General features: G+C 36.9%; 1 protein-coding gene across 1 annotated transcript in view; it reads left to right on the top strand.

The window, feature by feature from the left end:
• The first annotated feature begins 3,184 nt into the window (after nucleotides 1-3,184).
• The window catches only part of LOC140136183 (forkhead box protein F1-like), a 30,540-nt gene continuing 13,969 nt past the window's right edge, over nucleotides 3,185-19,755 (top strand). The window contains 3 exon segments of the mRNA XM_072157895.1: nucleotides 3,185-3,741; nucleotides 3,744-3,965; nucleotides 3,968-4,519. Of these exon segments, the coding sequence (XP_072013996.1) occupies nucleotides 3,393-3,741; nucleotides 3,744-3,965; nucleotides 3,968-4,519 (1,123 nt within the window). The 5' untranslated portion in view covers nucleotides 3,185-3,392.

Here is a 19,755-nt window from a genome sequence, read left to right as displayed (position 1 = left end):
CCACCAAGCGCAAGAATCACAAATTCGTAAATAACAAGAAATCAGTCAAATTGGACACCCCTATAAATTAACTCCAACAAGTAGCAGTTTATCATATGATGGACAGCGACCACCATGTTAGTAAAGCTCGTTAGACGGCAAATGATCGTTCATTTTCAAGGATTGTACACGGTTGGACATTCAAAGTTGAATCGACACCTAAATTCGACTATTTCATTTTCTATAGGGTGTAACAATCAAAACTTTACAAACGGTTACATTTTCAAGCTGTTTGTTTCAGCACATTCCTTCACTATCTATGTTCAGCACAACACATCAAAGCTCCAATTGGGCGCCCATTCCATTTTAAAGGAATTTTTATTGTTGAGATGAAAGCAAAACTCTCAATAGAAAGATGAGCGAAGTCAATGTGCGCATATTCCTTTTTAATAGTCCGAGAAACACCATGTTTTGGGCCAAAATAGGGGTATAGGCCTTATAACAATAAAATTTTGCGCGCTTTGCAATTTTTCATGAATGTCCTATTTTGTCTTTAATACGTGTCTTTCGGCTCATATGGGGTTGGATTCAGTCCCTTCATGCAGAGACGATAAAAGTGTATGAATTAATAAGATAAAGAAGAACTTGCAGGCTATGTTATGCTATACTAACAAAGGTGCAAAAACTGAATTTTGATGATTTTCTCAATAATCAAATCACTGAATAGGGCTTTTATAACAAGCATTGGAAATTCATGGATACATATAATTATCGGGTAAATGATGGTTTCCTTGGGACACCCTGTATAAGGATCTGGGCTATGTATTGTTGAGTACCTAGACATAAATGACAACATTGACTCGGTGTGGTCCGACCTTCTCCACCATCTCATTAGCATGATTAGGATGAGTTGTTGCAACTTTAGTTCTAGGTCACCCATCTTTAATGTTTTGTTTTTCAAAGTGAAAACTACTTTGCTAAGACAACAGTTTTCTTTAATCTATAGGCACTAGGATCCACAACATGCTCATCTATCAGGGCACAGTTCTTTAACCCTAATACATTTGTACATTCATTGAATGACCTTTGGAAATTTGAGTACAGAAACTCATACTCTGCAACTTGAGGTCATTTTAGCACTCTTGATTGTTTAATTGACGTTATTGAACTATGCCATAGGGATGAGGCCATTGTGGTCTCTAGTTGGAGGGTCGAATTGATTTCACTTTATTTTTTGGATGGATTTTGTTATTTTGTCGAGCTAATTAGCACTGAATGAACAAATGCAACATCTGATCGTGCATGAGGAAGATTTTACTTTTTTTAGCGATTTATATTGAAACAAATATGATACAGAGAAGAGTTTTATTGGAAGGCCCTAATATTTAATAGGAATTTGAGAACAATATAACACGCTATTTCCTCAGATTCTTTATAGTTTACAACGTTTTGTACAAATTTAGATATTTGGGTGGTGGACAATACAAGATATACTAGTATTAAAGAGAGGCGAAGTGGCAATCATCATCATGGCAATACGTCGCGTCGGACAGCCAGGCCCCGCCCGTAGCCATGACTTTTTGGGGCTGGGTCTGGGCTAAAATGTGAACCTTTTGTAAATTTTCAAGTTCCTTTAAAAGGCTGATTTTTTTTGTTACAGAAAAAAAACATACATTTTATGAATTTTTCCTTCACAAAGAGGCTGATTTTCAACGTTTTTACAGAACTAAAAGCGGTTCTTTTTCGGTTTGGCACTTGGCCAGACCTCTTTTTTTTACAATCAGCATGATCAGTTGTAGAATTGTCCACATCTTGGTAATTTATAGGTCGCTGAAATTGCCTTATACAAAATGAAAGGCCCAATTGTGGTATTTCTTAAAAATATTCTTCTGTCTGTTTTATTGTTAATCGAATTGCTCACCGTAACTGTTTTATTTTAGGCTAAATAGACATTTACAGCCTAATGTAGTGGTAGTATTTCCATATTCAATTCACATGTGTGGTAAAATGGCATTAGGGTGAGGGCTATAAATTCAATCTTGTGGGACAGGTAAAATAATTCCGAAAATACCAAGTTATTACATCAGAAGATCAAAATTCTTCAGAGAGCATTCAACGAAAACAAAAAATATTTACACCGACTTTTATACCGTTTTAAACCCAGATTAGATCACAGATTTTCTGATTAGATCACGACCACGATACCCAGAAGAAGAAACCACCAAACAGCGCTATAAAAGCTTTCATTCCGTCAGGGTCTTCAATTTGCCCAATAAATTTTCTGTGTCAAATCGCGGGTCATCAAGAGGTGTGAAACTGGCACACCGAATCTCTGCGGGTTGCTAAGGACTATACTGATTTACACTCATGCGTCTTCTAGGATCATATTACCTAAGGGACACATTAATATTAACACCCCACTTGTTTTGTACCAACGTTAATGTCACCCTTGTGGCTAACCAGCATGACGCGTAACTCATCACTTTTTTGATTGACAGGCCGGACTATAGGTCTGTGGATTGTCCCACCAAAAATACTTGACCATTATAAAGTTTATGGAGATGTTTTGAAACAAAAAATGACCACGCTTTCACATTCCTAGCATTAAAAGTGTGACCCACTGGCAAGCCCACCATCACGGATTGAAAAATAAAAGGCTACACATACGGCATTAATCATTTTGCTGTCAGCTTTACAACGTAACAGCCTATTGACAAATTACTTGCTAGTCCAAGTTGAAAAGTCCGGCGTTGTGACTGCTCATGCGCATACAAAACTTGATGGATACTTTGTGGTGGCTGGCAGATCCCGATGTCTGGTTGCGCTCCGTTATCTCGTGGTGTTTATAGGTATCAATTGAACTGCCATAGGGAAGCAGCGTCAACGTGGGGGGTAGGTGAATCTCCGTGCATACGTCAGAATACCAAAGTAAAAGTAGGATTTTCACTGGCATCATTGCCTAATTGCTACTAGACGAGGAAACAAGCTAACGGCAAATTATTCGACAGGAACGCAAGTTAGAAAATCCCTGTCGCTTATCACTTGAAGTAATCAAGAAGTTGTTGAGGGGTTAGCAGCAGAGATATTCTGGCACCAAGATATTGGAGGGTTGCCAGTTTGTTGACTTGGCCGGCTATTCCATCCATCCTACATGTATAGTTCCTACATCAGCATCCCACGTGTGTAGCCTATAGGTGTATGACATATTGGATACCACTATCTACCTCCTACTGTGTGACCATAGTTGGGACACATCATCCCAAATTGAACAACATCTCACGCGCGAGCTTCTGAACTTCTCTACAACTAAATAATTTGCATTGCTTGCTTATAGCAAAGTGTGGCAAAGTTATAGAAAAATATTTGCATCGAATTTGGAGAGTTAGCGACTATTTTAGCGGTATAATATTGCAATGACAAATTTGGAGCTGATGGCAGCAGCTACGGCTGGGACACAGCCCACCCCACCGGTGCATCACAGTCAACATGCCCCGCATCCACCGGCGCAACCTTCACCACCCCTCCCGCCAGATCCTCAGCAACAGAATTTCCATAATAAGGACATAACTTTAGGGTCTACAACAGTCGTAGGGGAGACTCAACTTGAGCATTCACCGGAACAAAATGGCGACAAAGGAAGCAAGAAGTCTGGAGCTGGTATCAGACGACATGAAAAACCACCATATTCTTACATTGCCTTGATCGTTATGGCAATCCAAAGTTCACCCACCAAACGCCTTACTCTCAGCGAGATATACCAATTTTGATGCAGAGGTTCCCATTCTTTCGTGGCCCGTACCAAGGATGGAAAAATTCAGTCCGACACAATTTATCTTTGAACGAATGTTTCATAAAGTTACCGAAAGGACTTGGCCGACCAGGAAAGGGACATTACTGGACCATCGACCCCTCGAGTGAGTTCATGTTTGAGGAGGGATCGTTCCGTCGTCGTCCTAGGGGCTTTCGCCGTAAGTGCCAGGCATTACGTCCCCTTACGCAATGATGAACAACATGGGTGCCCCGCCAATGCTTGGTGGCTCACACTTTGATCTGTACGGTCAGAACCCAGCGACATCCCCGCAAGCTTTATCCCAAATGCCATGCGGAATGAACAACATGAACACTGGTAATGTTGTCGATAATAACATGAACATGAGTATGATAGGCTCACCTCAGCATAATTTGGGGAACTCATGCTCCGTATCAAGCGGCTGGGGTACCATGACAAGCTGCTCCGTTGCGGGTAATGACTACACCACCAATGTCAACGTAACGTCCTCCCCATCGCACCCTAATATGTACATGAACACAGCAACAAACATGACCCCTATGGATCCTTCCATTGGTGGTTACATGAGCTCGAACTGGACACCTACCCCAAATGGTCGCTATTTGAAGCAGACGATATCAGATTGTGGAAGCGCGGGAAATGTCTCACCAGTTGATCAAAATCTGCAGCAACAATCGGTAGAACATACCCAGTACATGACGAGTCATCCACAACCAACTCACGACACACAAACTTTGGAACTATCTCACGGTAAGCTTACAGAATCCATTACTATGTATTAGAAACCATGATGATACTGTAGAGAAAAAATTCTCAAGGTCATTTGAAGTTCAGAAATTGTTATCTGAAACTCAGGTGTCAAAATATGAACATTAATTTCAGTGAACTAGGTGGAAATCTGATTTAACGACAGATTGCATAACTTGTGAAAATATCAGACGGGTTTAGGGCTATAGGTATTACAGAAATATTGGTTTATTTCTTAGTATAGCATGTATAGTGTTATAAGCTTGTTAAGCTTCTAGTGCTTCCAGTTTTACATTGTAATTGGTATATATTAATTTTATGTACCGAAGTACAAGAATACTCTATTAATAAGAACATGCATTAAGTTACTATCCAGAACTTTATTTAATACGGTCAGGGGATTCTGAAAATGTAAAAAAATAAAGCTATTACTCCGAACTATATCACGATCAAAGAGTTCTGAAAAAGTAAGGACATTTTAAAGTGAGTATGTATCACGATCAAAGACTCTGCTACATGCTAATCAGAACGGTGTCACGATCAGAGAATTCTGAAAGTGCATTTTAACCGCATCATGACCATGTGACATTTAATGGTTGAAATAATTATATTCATGATACATTTTGTATTTCCATCATGTTTGAACAAGATATATTATTTGCGAAATTAATGCTACTGACCACGGCAAGGTAAGCATTTCTCATATCGAGAAACGCACCTCAAATTGAATGAAGATGACCAAACTTTTAACAATGTTTTCAACAGTTGTAATAACATCATCGCATTAATGATGAAAACAATTGGTGATCTAGGAATGTCAACTCTCTTGCAAGTGACATTTTCCAGGCCAAACCGAACCTTGAAGAACACTGTATTTCAGTAAACAACTTAACATACAATACGTTCATGTAGCAGTAATCATGGTAATGTGGTCAATACCTGGTCATCCCTAAAACATATGACAATAACCTTAAATTAATGCAATAAGATGTTTCAAACTCAAAGCACCCGTTTAGGAAACATTAAAACGAAGTAGACGACTTCATTGAAAACGCAGGTCAGTGGTAATGACCCACCAGAAGTACACTGGACAAGATAGTCTTCGTCAATTGGATTCATTGGTCATTCATTGTTAAGGTTTCACACTCAAGAATAGTTTTGATTAGATAATCATCCAGATAGCAAAGTAAATTGCATTTCGGAAACTCTCCAACATGAATGGAGATCATAACTTTCGATGAACATAAACTATCCACAGAATTCAAGATAGAAATGATGGTAGATAGGTAACCTTGAAGCACAAAATGCGCAAAAAAGTTGACTTCACAAAAAGTTGATGACACTGTTCCAAAGACCGTACTAGTGTTTGTGTGCTCTTTCTGTGGTCTACCTGTAGATTGCATGAATGCGTGGACCACGTGGACACTCCCCGTTTTAAAAGTACTTACCTGTTTAGGATGTTAGGTGTACATGTATGTGACCGGCAGGGTTTATTTTGAATTCCACGTGCACATGTTGCAAAGCTAATCAAATACCTCGCGAATTGAACAAACATTAGCAAAGTATCGAAAATGGTTCATCCATTATGTGAAAGAAGAAGGTGAAGATGAAGAAGATGGTCAATTTCTTCAAATGTTTCATAAAGTTGCATCCAATAGTATGATATCAGGCAATGAAATATGTAAAATAACACATAAAGATTTAGCAGACTACTTTTGAACAAATACAGAAAATATATCCAAAATTGTTAAATCATCCATCCATATAAGTTTACGTGAACATGGTGTATATGTAGAGCGTTCAGATGACGAAGGTGTAAAGTGTCTTCCAAAATACATACGAAAATGAATGTAAAATGCGACAAAAAGTTAAAATTTGCGTTCTGCTTTTGAGCAAGCAGACGAACAATCTGGAAGTGTTTTTGGCGCGTGGCAACTAATGAACTGCGTTGATTGGAGGTGTTCCCGCGCTTTTATAATAGTTTATAAACTTCATCATGCATTTGTTATCAAACATTATAAATCCTAAAATAAATAGTTTAAAGATTCAATAAACCTCCCTCCCGAACTGAGTCAATCATACAGTATATGTTTACAAAACTGAGATTTGCTGGTTTATACTAAGTGAGTGTAATATTAACAACTGCATCTTTTGCGCCGATTTGTTTGGTGAATACATACACTCAACTTTAAAAGTGTTATGTTTAGGAGTATCTTGTATCTCATTTTCAAATTTATTTACTTATGTATTGCTTAAGCATTTCTGATATTAACATTTGGGCGAACTAGTCATAACAACGTGCTGGGTTTTATATACAGAGAGATATCAGTAGGATCGACCAATGTTTACAACTCACCATGTTGTATTGTAAACTTGGGTGTTGAATTGGGATGATGGGTATATAAGTTAGAATTTTTTGAGATGTTTAAGAAAGATATACACAGTTCTTGACTTGAGATTGAGATGATAAGTCGTGTTGAGGATATAGGCTGCGATATTTGGACTGTTAGAGTTCCGGTATATTCTTCGGTATATTCTTCGTAAGACTTGTCTCAGATTTTGAATCACTTCTCGATGAACACCGAGTTATCATTATGGTTGTACAATTTGCTATAGTTGCTCAATCTGTACTGTTCAACAGCTGAAAGTAGTGCGTTGGAAGATATCATATTTGATATGATGTGTTGGAAAAGTTTGTTAATATTTATCAAAAATATGGAAACATATACGATTGAGATTATCATGATTATTGAGTTTGGGCAATTGGACGCAATGGATATACCCACGAAAATAAGTCTGGCAAAGCACGCAAAAAGGCGGGAAATATTGAGGATTTTACTCTATGAAACTGCATTTGAGACACATGTCTGTTAAGTATGAGATACAATGTCTTATCATGTTTATGGAGAGTGATCATGACGATTACCCGTTTATTTGATTCCAGTTAAGAAATCACATTTTACAAATGGCGGGAAAAGAGACGTTTGAATTTTGTATAATATCACGCAATATCAGTGAGATCATGCAGCATATAGTTGCTATTCAAGTAAATAGGTGCTATGGTATAATACAGTGGAATAGAACCATTTTATAGTCATTCCTTGGCTCGAAACTGGTAAGTCAATGTAGGTAGGCTATTGGATTCAAGTATTATTTTTGCCAAATAGGCTTTAAAATAGACAATGGTTTGATTTTGAGGATTTTGAGGTATATAATATTGTGATAACATGAAAGTCGTGAATATGAAACATTACATATAACATGTATAAAATGCACAATTAATCTCCAATTACAGAAGTCCAAAATTTTGCTACAGTGTGTCTGAATTTAGGCTTGTTACATCCTTTGAGGAACAAACAATGGTTCGAAGACTTGGGACACAGTTAATACCAACGTTTCAACAGGTTTAGCGTTTAATAATGTCAGCATTTCCGACTGAAGTGCAAGTATATATATTCGAGCCATACAACCTTCGCTATATTTTGTACTACTAGTATAATGTATCATGCAATCCATCATTATGTGTTTGGTGCACATAAACTTGAAGTTGAACCATTTTTTCAAGCTCACTTTTGCTCCATGGATCATATATAATTTTTCTACCATAACGATGTGTGAACAGAGTAATACCAGGAGATCGTCTATCACAATAACGATGGCATCTGAAGGGTCATCTAGAGGTCTTCTCCTCAAAGACTTGATGAAGAATAAACGGGCAGAATCCCGTGTCTATTATCACCCCATTGGCAAACTAAATCATACACAATAATGCGTGGCGATGTAGCCTATTCTGTACTATCATCGTGATCATCACCTACTATCAATATTTCCCACAGAGAGAACTTTAGCAAGTTTTTTTCTTGGTCTAGACACTAAGATCTGAAACAGTCCCATCTATCAGGACGCAGTTCTTCATCTCTATTAACTTGTACATTCATAAAATGACCTTTGGATGGTTTGGATACTAAAACTCATATTCCATAACTTAAGGTGAACTTTTGAGCTGTTACTGTTGAATAGAGGTTATTGAACTATGCCGTGGAGATGATGTTATTTTGGGACACAGTGATGAGATTCCTTGAAGGGTTGTTTGCGTGCTTCAGCTGCCTTCTGATTCCGTCAACATCCACAAGACCCTCCGGTTGTTTCAACACCAGGAACACTACCACCAGTCTCACTATGGACTACAATGGCCTCATCCCAATGGCAAAGTTCAATAACCTCAATTAAACAATCATAGTGCCAAATTTAACCTCAAGTGGTAGTGAATGAGTTTTTGTACCCAGATTTTCAAAGTTCATTCAATAAATGTACAAATGTATTGGGGTTAAAGAACTGTGTCTTGATGGGTGAGCATGTTGTGGATCCTAGTGGATCTTCAGTTGCACATGGTCACTTGTAGGGATTTGTCGTGGAAAAGTTAACTGGGTTTTGTTGTGATTCACAGACATAAAACTAAGTATTGCACTAATGGCAAGAATTTTTGAATCGATTCTTGGAAAGTCTTACTGAGTTCATGCGAAATTACAAAATAATTTGTAAATGATAACCTTATTCTGAGTATCATGCGAAATTAGGTTGTAAATGAGCTGAGTATTCGCAAGACTTGTGTTGAATGGAATAATGTTATCTGAAACAAAAATTCGACTGTACATGAGGGCACTTGTTCAATTCCTGTCACCATGTTTGTCAGCAAGTTATAATTATTGTCGTGTAAGATGTCAGACTCTATATATACTATCTGACCATTAATACCTGTTACCATGGTTACATCTTTCATGGTCATGAGAGATTCGTTCAATTTGATCATCTCGATGAACCCGGAAGGACACAGGTTCGAACCGTTAGACAATATTTCTGTTGGTTGTGGAAGCAATAATTAATAGCTGTTCTGTGCATGGAGTAATATTTTTGTTGAATGTTGTAGCTATTGGACGAGACAATACCTATTTTGGCAGAAGGCTCCCACAATACCTCAAAATCAAAAGCGGCATAACCAATTTGGTGAATACCACATCTATGTCCCACGGTCGTGTGCCCACTACCGGTGATATGGCCAAATAATCATGTTGATTCATAGAAAGAAAACATCGAATTTATCATTTTATCAAGAAAATATCCATTTATACCAAAATTCTTCAGCGATATCCTGTGATGTTCTTCATCGTAACCGCGACATCAACCGCGTATTGGGGCATCGTGCGGAGTTCCCATGTTTCTCATACGTTGCAAGACACGGGGATATGGCAAAGCAAGCATCCCCCAGGCTTCCTCCAGTCCTTGTTTTGGATGCCATGGATGCAAAGTTACGGACCAGTGATAAAACAGCAAAAACTTGGTTCCTCCTGGCTACATCAGCTGGCTACATCAGCCTGTTTCAGCAATCTACATGTATGCGGCTATTATAATATAAGGGAGATAGTGTCTCATACCCAGTGGCTAAGTTCAATAACATACATCCAACAATGAATCAACATAGTTGACCCCATGTTGTGCAGGTATGAGTTTTATACCCAATATCCAAAGTCATTCAATGAGTGTTGATGGCTGAAGAATTGAAAATACTGGAGATATTGGGCTATTCCAGAATTTTTTTTCCACAGAGGTGACAAAGTAAAATTTAAAACAAAATGTGGTATTTCCCATAATGATTTCGCAAAATTATATGCGATTTCCCGAGCCACCCACAAAAAAGTTATCGGAATTCCCAATTTTTTAATATTCCGATGTGCATCTAGACGGGAAATGGGATGATCTTTTGACATTTCCTAATAGGAATTCCCAAGCAATATTGAGGAGGAAAGCTGTGTGAAATCCCAATGTCATCTTTTTTTTTGGGGGGGGGGTGGAAAATTTCTGGAAAAGCCCATTGATACCGCTATACAGAAATCAACATGATTATACCGGTAGCGATTCCTTTCAACAGGGAACGGAACCAATATTAGGCATGCATGTATTTGAAGCCATTTTTCACGTAGGCTTTATATAGGTTATGAATAATTATGGATAGGCCCCTATCATGGAATGTCAAAATAGGCAACTTTTAGAAAAGTTTAGAAAATATGCTAAACTATCATTAATACTAGTAATTCATTATTTCGCTTACTTTGTGTTTGGGAGCGTGATTTTGGTTAAGAAGAGATGCAGGATGCCTATACCTCAAACCAAGAGCCGCCATTTACACCACACAAAATAACAATGCAATTACTGTCTTTGGCAACCAATACAAAGGAAGAAATTCAACGACATGTATTAAGATTGCTATCATTGTGCATCGTCGTCATATCTTGAAATTTGACCAATATTTTGTGGTGTAAGTGTCGTTTTACGTTGGCTTTATTCATTTGCACCAAAAATATCATTGAATATTATTACAAAAATTACAATCAAATGGTTGCATTGCACAGTGTCAGAAACGTTTGCCCAACGTTGGTTAAGGAGGGCACAGCCGAACGTTGGGCAAAATGTTGGGTAATGTTTCACCCAAGGTTTGGCTTAAGGAATTTACACAACATTGGACAAACATCGCCAAACGTTGGGCTGTGTCATCCTTAACCAAATGGGCAAACGTATCTGAGAGTGTGGTTGAAAATCAAACGGTGCACCCTTTTACGACAAATATGCGTACCGGTATATAATAATAGCATACATATATGGAATCTGAGGCCTGATATAAATATCAATTTTACAATAGTTTTTTGCAAAGTTTTGAAAGTAGCTGCATGCATTCATCAAACCAAATGATTCGACAACCATGTTGTGTTAATGGTTAGATTATTATCATCCATGATTACGATGATCATTGAATACGTTGAATATTCTGACAATGTGTGGGAATCTGCGATACCAGATGGTCTGTATCTTAATGCATTAAACACGGTCATTGCATCCTAAACTGTGTGAACTTTTAATACCAAGACATTACAGCAAGGCGACATTGTCTGTACTTGTCTACAGGAGTAAATTGCTAATTTGGAAATATATATAAGTTATAAAATAAGCCTTTTATTTTAAACATAAAAATGACACTACCAAACGAATTGAGATGAAATACTGTGGGATAAATAAAGAACTATTTTCTGCATAAGATAGTATCATTAGAGTGATTTTAATTGACTAAATCACAGGAACGTCTCAGCAGAATGAAATTTCAGCCTTTACCAAAAAAATTACCGAACAGTATGTAGCCTATAGTAAAATGCATTACGGTTCCATTTATTATTCTATTCCAACTTAATGTGTCATCTTCACATTTTTTATCTCTGCAAAGTTATATGTGATTGATTCAATGCATATATAAGTAGGCTATATGACAAGTCAAACGTTCTGAACATTTTAGGCTTACAAATCCCCTAAATAACTTTATGTGGAACTTCATGTAGGCCCCTACATACAAAATCATCTTTCTAATATTTTGTGGTTGTGTCTGCTTGGACAATATGGATATGGACGAGACGTCATCTTGCTTAAAGGAAATAATGTATAGGCCTATTATAGGTTCAGTATAAAGCCGATATGATAGCAGATAAAATAAGGTGGATAAACGTGTGATATACTCCAGAACTTCCAATAAACAGTTGTGTAACACACAACATATATAGGAAAACATTAGGGCCTATACTATAGATAATGCATTCTTGTGAATGCTAAGTAATAGTATAATACTGAACTTAAAAGATTCATTTTTCCGATTTTTTTCCCAAAAGTGACAGGGCTGGTATTATAGTAGGGTCTACCTTTTTTGTTTATCTTGTCCAATATTTTAAAACTCATAGCTCGACCATGGGCTATATCACTCAATTTTATATCAAAATTGCGCAGATGTTACGAGTGGCTATTAAATAATAATTATGATTATCCAGAATCCTTGCTATCATCGTCACAAAACTTAGAAACTGTGAGCCAAAGTAATATCGAGTTAATGAAAACTAACTCTCCCAAAGAGTGAATAAACCACCTTTTGGAGAGAGTGGGTTTTTCACTTACGTTACTCAAGTACCGCAATGCAATGTTCAGTAACTCAACATTTGAACCTTAATAACATCATTGGCCCTATGAGATCTAGCGTCTGAACCCAAAACATATAATATTATTTTAGGCAGTGTATAATAAAAATTCCTTTAAAAAGGAATGTGGCGCCCAATGTGAGCTGGACGGGATATGGTGAATTCCATGGTGATTAGATTTGGTATTATAATGATTTTTTTTTAGGGAAGAGTAGAAGATGATCAAATACGAGAGAAATGCTTCATGGAATGAAGCTTTCGTGTCAATTTGCGATTATGTGGGGTCGGAGTTCTGTTTTGGGAGCCTATTGTAGTGAGGATATTGCTTTGGATATTGAATATTGTTGAATTTCGTTATGCAGGGCCTAGGGTATATGATGGATAACTAGAAGACACAAATAAGTAAGCTTCCCCTAGTCATCTATACACTCATTCTTGTCACACGACGAATTTCGACAAAGTCATGTAAACGTAATTTCGTTTTTCACCCGACCTCCGTCCAGAAACAATCCTGAAATGTTGAAAACTTGGGGTCGGCGCACTCATGCCAGTTTATCCTAAGGTAGGTATACTCTGTGTCTTTTGTAGCCAACCATGTGGCTAAGAGAGGCTAGGAAATACTTAAACTAATACAAAACAATCATACCCTCCTTTCATATCAAACAATACCAAGAAATTGACAGGCCTGTTAAATCAAGGGTAAGATCGATCGTTATTCTTCATGAAACGGGCACAGCCCATTTTTATGTTATTAATTCTGCTAAAAATTAATTAATAAATAACAAAATTACGTCATAGAACTCTATTTTAAACAGACAAAATAGCCAGTGGGGTTTCTTTCACTTAACCTTGCTAGGAACCCTTCCCAGCAGTTAGGCATTACAATGAATATTATTTTTGCAAAATACACTTCTGACCTTCAACACAGTCATGTCTTCCGAATTTATTCCTTTCTCTGCTGACCAGAACTGATTTTCGTTAATTAATGTTTTTTATCAGAGATAGTCACCACAAAGATACTGAGCTTCTAATATCTTTGGTCACAATCAGTTAGCAGTCGATTCAAGCACATAAAGTCATAAACCAATTAGTGATTTCATGTCAGTGGTTGTGTTGGTCAACTATGATTAATTGGTGTTGGTTTAAGGATTAGGTGCACCGCGTGCAATCACTATGGACCACAATGGCCTCATCCAGTGGCATATTATCAATAACCTCAATTAAACAATCATAGTGCAAAATTTGACCTTAAGTTGCAAAGTATGAGTTTTTGTACTCACATTTTCAAAGGTCATTCAATGAATGCACACATGTATTGGGGTTAAAGAACTGTGCCCTGATAGATGAGCATGTTGTAGATTCTTCACACTGTAAACAACTAGTTCATGTGCAAACATGTTCAAAACATACATAATTAGAATGGTCAAATGTCACCGTCTATCGGGTTCTAAGAGGCGGTAAACTGGTTTAAACCATACAAAGGTCACGGGTTATTTGGTGTTTTTATAAGTCCATTAATTTTGTATTTTAAACAAAGAATATACACACATCATTTTATCCCGTGCATATCAGAAAACAATAATAAAATAAAATCCTAGCATATTGTGGTTTTATTTCTGAGCTGGGCATAATTTTAGCAAAACAATTAAGGAGTAAATCTAGCAAGAGTGAAATTAGAAGCTTTTCACAAAGTACATGCCTATATGTGGCCCCTCCGTAGATGGCGCCACAAAAATGTATAGGTCAAAGAGCTTTGTCCTAGCAATGCAATTGTGTTGAGATCTTTGTGTATTTGGAGCGAAACCCATCTTGATGCTGAGGTCGCCACTAATTGGTGCTGATATATAGACAGATTGGCACTCAGCGGTTTAAATCACCTCTTAATTGCTCACCAATTGTTTCAATCAGCAAGGCTCGCGTATTGTAGGGTTACATATTATGTAATCCAATTAAAACCGTTTTGTTACGATAATTAAAGTAATAGCTTATTGCCGCAGGTTAAAATGTGGTATAAGTGTAGTGTATTTGTGATGGACAGGATAATCATGATAATGGATATTATTCGAACATGATTTATAGTGACGATGTGAACATGAGCATGAATATTATTCTAACATAACAATGTTGCTGATTGGGCCAATTGATAATGAAAACTTCATTTTGGCCAATCGGCAGGTAGTTCTCATGTATCATGATACGAAAGCTTTTTGCCATATTTTGACCAGATAACCATAAAGAAATCTCTAGAAAATGATGAAAAAGTTATCCTGTTGCACGCTCGGCAACCATCTCTATACAGCTGGGCGAGGCCCATTCTTTTACACATGTGGACAAAATCTAATGATTTTCACAGTATTTGCATAGAAAATAATAACTCGGTAGTGAGATATCATCACAAAAATCAGCACCCGTTTGCTATTTCACGTGCTTCAATATGAGCCCAATACCAACATTTAGCCCCATACACGCTGATATAAAAGAGAACTTGCGGTAGGTCTAAATTTCTAAATTTTTCAAAAATTTCAGAATTTAGTATTTTCATGACCATATTTGGAATAAGCATAAAAATGCATTCAAATGAGTACAAACATGCCTAGTATTGGTTCAGTGGTTCTTGAATCACATCTTCTTATTTTTGCATTTTTAACCAAAAATCTTGAGTTTAGTTAAGTTTTTACTTGATTCTTAATGCAACCGATATAACATGTGTAATAACTGACGGCTGAGATCCTATGATCTGACCAGGTCGCCATAACATAACATTGCTGATACTGTTCATCTCCTGTGCAGTTTATGCAGCTTTCCTTTCATTTCTTCGTTCATGGAACAGGTGCATTTTGGGGACACCCCTGATTCAGATGATGAACATTTTTTTCTTTGCTGACATGGCTAACCTCTTCTCCGCTCACCAGAGAAATAGTATATTTAAACTTTTAAACTAAGATTTTGTCTTTGACGTAATAATTTGAATTACACGTGTAAATATTCAAATGGGAATCGGCAAAGACGCCATCATCATGATAATTGGTTCAGTATTTTCATCTATTTTATATAATGCCTATATTTACAGAGAGCCTAAGATAATATGTTCTTTACTAAACTGAAAATCAGTCGAAGGCAAGTAAGCCGTTACTCCATGTACGTACTCTATGCATATGCACCGATGCAAGAATTGCATTTACGAAAAGTGAGATGTTGCCTCGCACATAGCCGATCGCTTTCATGACTTTGCAAAGGAGTTTATAGTTTTCAAAACATGGTGAAATTGAGATACTTTCTTGGCTAATGAAAACGTCAACAGAATGTATTGAAGGGTATGTCATGTATGTGGACTTTTACAATAGCATTTTGACAGCATTTAAAAAACTTGTTTAATATAGTATATATGTTTTCATACAAAACGTTTTAAAAGCGTTTTTATGACTTAAACATTTAACGTTTTTACCACAAAACTAAAACCCAAAATATTACCCGTTAAAAACGTTTTGTGTTTGCTGGGGTTTATGATGCGCTTTGCGTTGTTTAAAGAACCTGAAAGAGCTCTGTAATAAGAATAGTTCTTAATAAACATGATAAAGAACCATAATGTTCTTTGGCGTTCAATGAACCTGTTAATTTTATGATCATTTTCGTCAAAATGGCCAGGGTTCCAGATAAAACCCTTATTTTGTTTAGAGATGTTTTTGATGTACTTATAATCCAAAGTGAAAGGACATGAAGGAGAAAAGAGGGTGACCAACAATGACCTCCTTCTGTCGTTATCATCTCCATCAATTTGCCTCCAGAATAAGGGACTCAGATTCTACACGATAAAACCATATAGGAAATCCAACCGTGTAATATGGTATACGCCTGGATATTGTCAAAGGCTTTATCATGAAAGCTAATCACGGAGGTATTTCATTAGAAGAGAAACTGTTGCTTGTACGGTTATTAATATAAAGTCTTTTGGATCATAGATTTTAAATAACCTCAATGCTTCTAATGCACACAGCTATACGAATTATTTCAGTTTATACCTGTTTACAGATAAATACTTTTATAAAATACTAGAAAACTGCATCATTTAGAATACCGGTAGGATGTGCTGTAAAAACCTACAGTCCATGGTAAAACATACGACAAGCATTTGTGTATATATGAAAGTATTTTTAAGATTTGGCCCCTATTGATGATCTTTGACCCCGGATGACCCTCCAAATTTGGTTAATTGATTGATTGATGATTGATGAGCTCGTTGATTGATTGGCAACTTATACTTACTTGCTTACTTATTTACTTATACTTACTTATTTACTTACTTATTTACTTACTTACTTAATACTTGCATAAGATATGAAGAAAAGATGTTAATGTCAATTATTAACGCTTTTAACAGTATCTGAACAACTTCATAATTTTCACGCGTTTTTGTGTTAATAAATAAACACTCTCTGAAGACCCTATATAATGAAAATTAAGCTGTTCAGTTTTCCACTTTATAGTTGACACTTCACATTAAATGTCATACCCGTAGTATTATTGCAAGTGTCGTAGAGGTATTGAATTAACTATGGTTTGCAAAATGACCCTGGATATCTGCCCAACTGCCTCAAAATGGGGTGCTCATGCAGAAAATAACTTCTGTGTTTTTACGGCCAATCTACTGCTATCAAATCTTCACATTACGTGCGATTTGTCCAATACAGACACTATGGACCACAATGGCCTGATTAGCCTCATCCCAATGGCATAGTTCAATAACCTCAATTAAACACCGTAATGCAAAATTTGACCTCAACTTGCAGAGTATGAGTTTTTGTACCCAAATTTTCAAGGTCATTCAATGAATGTACAAAATGGGGTTAAAGAACTGTTCCCTGATAGATGAACATGTTGGGGATCCTAGTGAGAACTAGGATCCTAGTGAGAACTAAATTTAGAAATTAGAATACTAGCACCATTCATACAACATGTATTCCGCATTCTAGCATTTCACTCACACAAAATCCACTTTTAGCTCATGAATGACTGAACCAATACTAGGCATGTTTGTACTCATTTGGAGGCGTTTTTCATGCAGATTTCAAATATGGACTGGACAATTTGAACTTTTTTTAAAAATTATTTTCCCGTAGGAATTACTGTTCCCCTGAATTCATCCAACCTTCGTGGTATACGGGTTAGGATTCATTTCATCTAATATCGTGGGAATTTTCAGCTGAATGAAAGAATGACACCTTTTTGAGACCCCGTGTTCAATCAAACATAAAATTAGGCCGAAATGATTCATGTTCGGAATTGTGGAACATGATTCGATGTGTCACCATGTGACCATTTATACTAAAACCAGTTTACCTGGTTTTTTTTAACTTGGTGGAAGAAACCCCGGAAGAAACCCTAAAGAAAAGAAAAGGTTTGCTTTTTAAAGCAAACCTTTTCTTTTCTTTATTAAAATATCTTCATTAGAGAATGAATTTGGAGAAAACCTTCTGATAATTACAAACACTCGCTGAGCTGAGCAGCAAGACCTTCCCTCTAAGCTTTTAATCCGATAAGCTGATTATCTATTTGTTTTCATGAATTGGAAGACATTCTTTGATGTATTACTGAGCTCAATCATCTGAAATTACTGGAGCGTGAGCCATCCAGGCTGGTGGCTCAGCATAGTATTTTATTAACAGAAGGTTTTCTCCAAATTCATTTCCTAATGCTGAAACAGAACTAAATGTAATAGAGAAATAATTATCAAGGTAACTTTACTGTGACGTCATATTTCTTAGAGACAATCATGCGCATAGTATAAAATTGTTATGAAAAAGTTTATATAATTATATTAGTGACAGTAAAAGTAAAGTGTATAGGTAGACTTATATTATTGATCCATGATTGGCCAACGGTTCCTGGTAAGCCGTACCGTATACTTCTACTACAATATATGCAGTCTACATGTTTATCTATTTGTTTTCATGAATTGGAAGACATTCTTTGATGTATTACTGAGCTCAATCATCTGAAATTACTGGAGCGTGAGCCATCCAGGCTGGTGGCTCAGCATAGTATTTTATTAACAGAAGGTTTTCTCCAAATTCATTTCCTAATGCTGAAACAGAACTAAATGTAATAGAGAAATAATTATCAAGGTAACTTTACTGTGACGTCATATTTCTTAGAGACAATCATGCGCATAGTATAAAATTGTTATGAAAAAGTTTATATAATTATATTAGTGACAGTAAAAGTAAAGTGTATAGGTAGACTTATATTATTGATCCATGATTGGCCAACGGTTCCTGGTAAGCCGTACCGTATACTTCTACTACAATATATGCAGTCTACATGTTCTCTGTTGACAAGGGGCAGTCTTCATTGAACAGCTCTTTTTCAGAGCCAACAAACCTTTAATTTAGCAGATAGGCGAGGTCTGCTTGTTTTCTGTAGACAAGGGGCAGTCTTCAGTGAACGACTCTTTTCAGAGCCACCAAAAAAAACTTACAAAAACAGCAGATAGGCGAGATCTGCTTGTTTCTGTAGACAAGGGGCAGTCTTCAGGAAACGGCTCTTTTCAGAGCCACCAAAAACTTACAAAGTCAGCAGATAGGCGAGATCTGCTTGTTTCTGTAGACAAGGGGCAGTCTTCAGCAAACGGCTCTTTTCAGAGCCACCAAAACCTTTACCGTATATTAGCAGATAGGCGAGATCTGCTAGTTCTCTGTAGACAAGGGGCAGTCTTCAGTGAACGGCTCATTTCAGAGCCACCAAAACCTTTATATTAGCAAATAGGCGAAATCTGCTTGTTCTCTGTTGACAAGGGACAGTCTTCAGTGAACGACTCTTTTCAGAGTCATCAGTAGACAAGGGGCGGTCTACATGTCTCATTCTTAGGTACTTTGTCCTGAAGAAGTCAGAGCTACTCCTGACGAAAGCTTGACAGTTCTAAACTTGTCCGACGGCGAACCCGCTAAAAACCCACTAACAGAGTTTTAAGCTTAAATACAATATCAAGAGTATGCACAATGGGCAAGTGGACTACGGGGTACATGTAGTCTAGACCAGCGGACAAGTTGATCAAAATATCAAGTATCCCAACATGCCCAAAGCAATAATTTGTAGCTTCACGTACGTTAGTTAACCTGGTCATTGGCATCTCTGGCTAGCCTTCCGTCATCTTCTTATCTAACGCATAATAGTAATCACATGCACATTAACCGATTAGCCGCTTTAGATTTGGGTGAAATTATTTTCAACTTAACT

The sequence above is a fragment of the Amphiura filiformis genome, chromosome 2, assembly GCF_039555335.1.
Source record: "Amphiura filiformis chromosome 2, Afil_fr2py, whole genome shotgun sequence".
In the NCBI taxonomy this organism is placed as follows: Eukaryota; Metazoa; Echinodermata; class Ophiuroidea; order Amphilepidida; family Amphiuridae; genus Amphiura; species Amphiura filiformis.
Note: the sequence above shows the minus strand (reverse complement) of the source record. Positions and strands in the feature narration are given on the sequence as shown.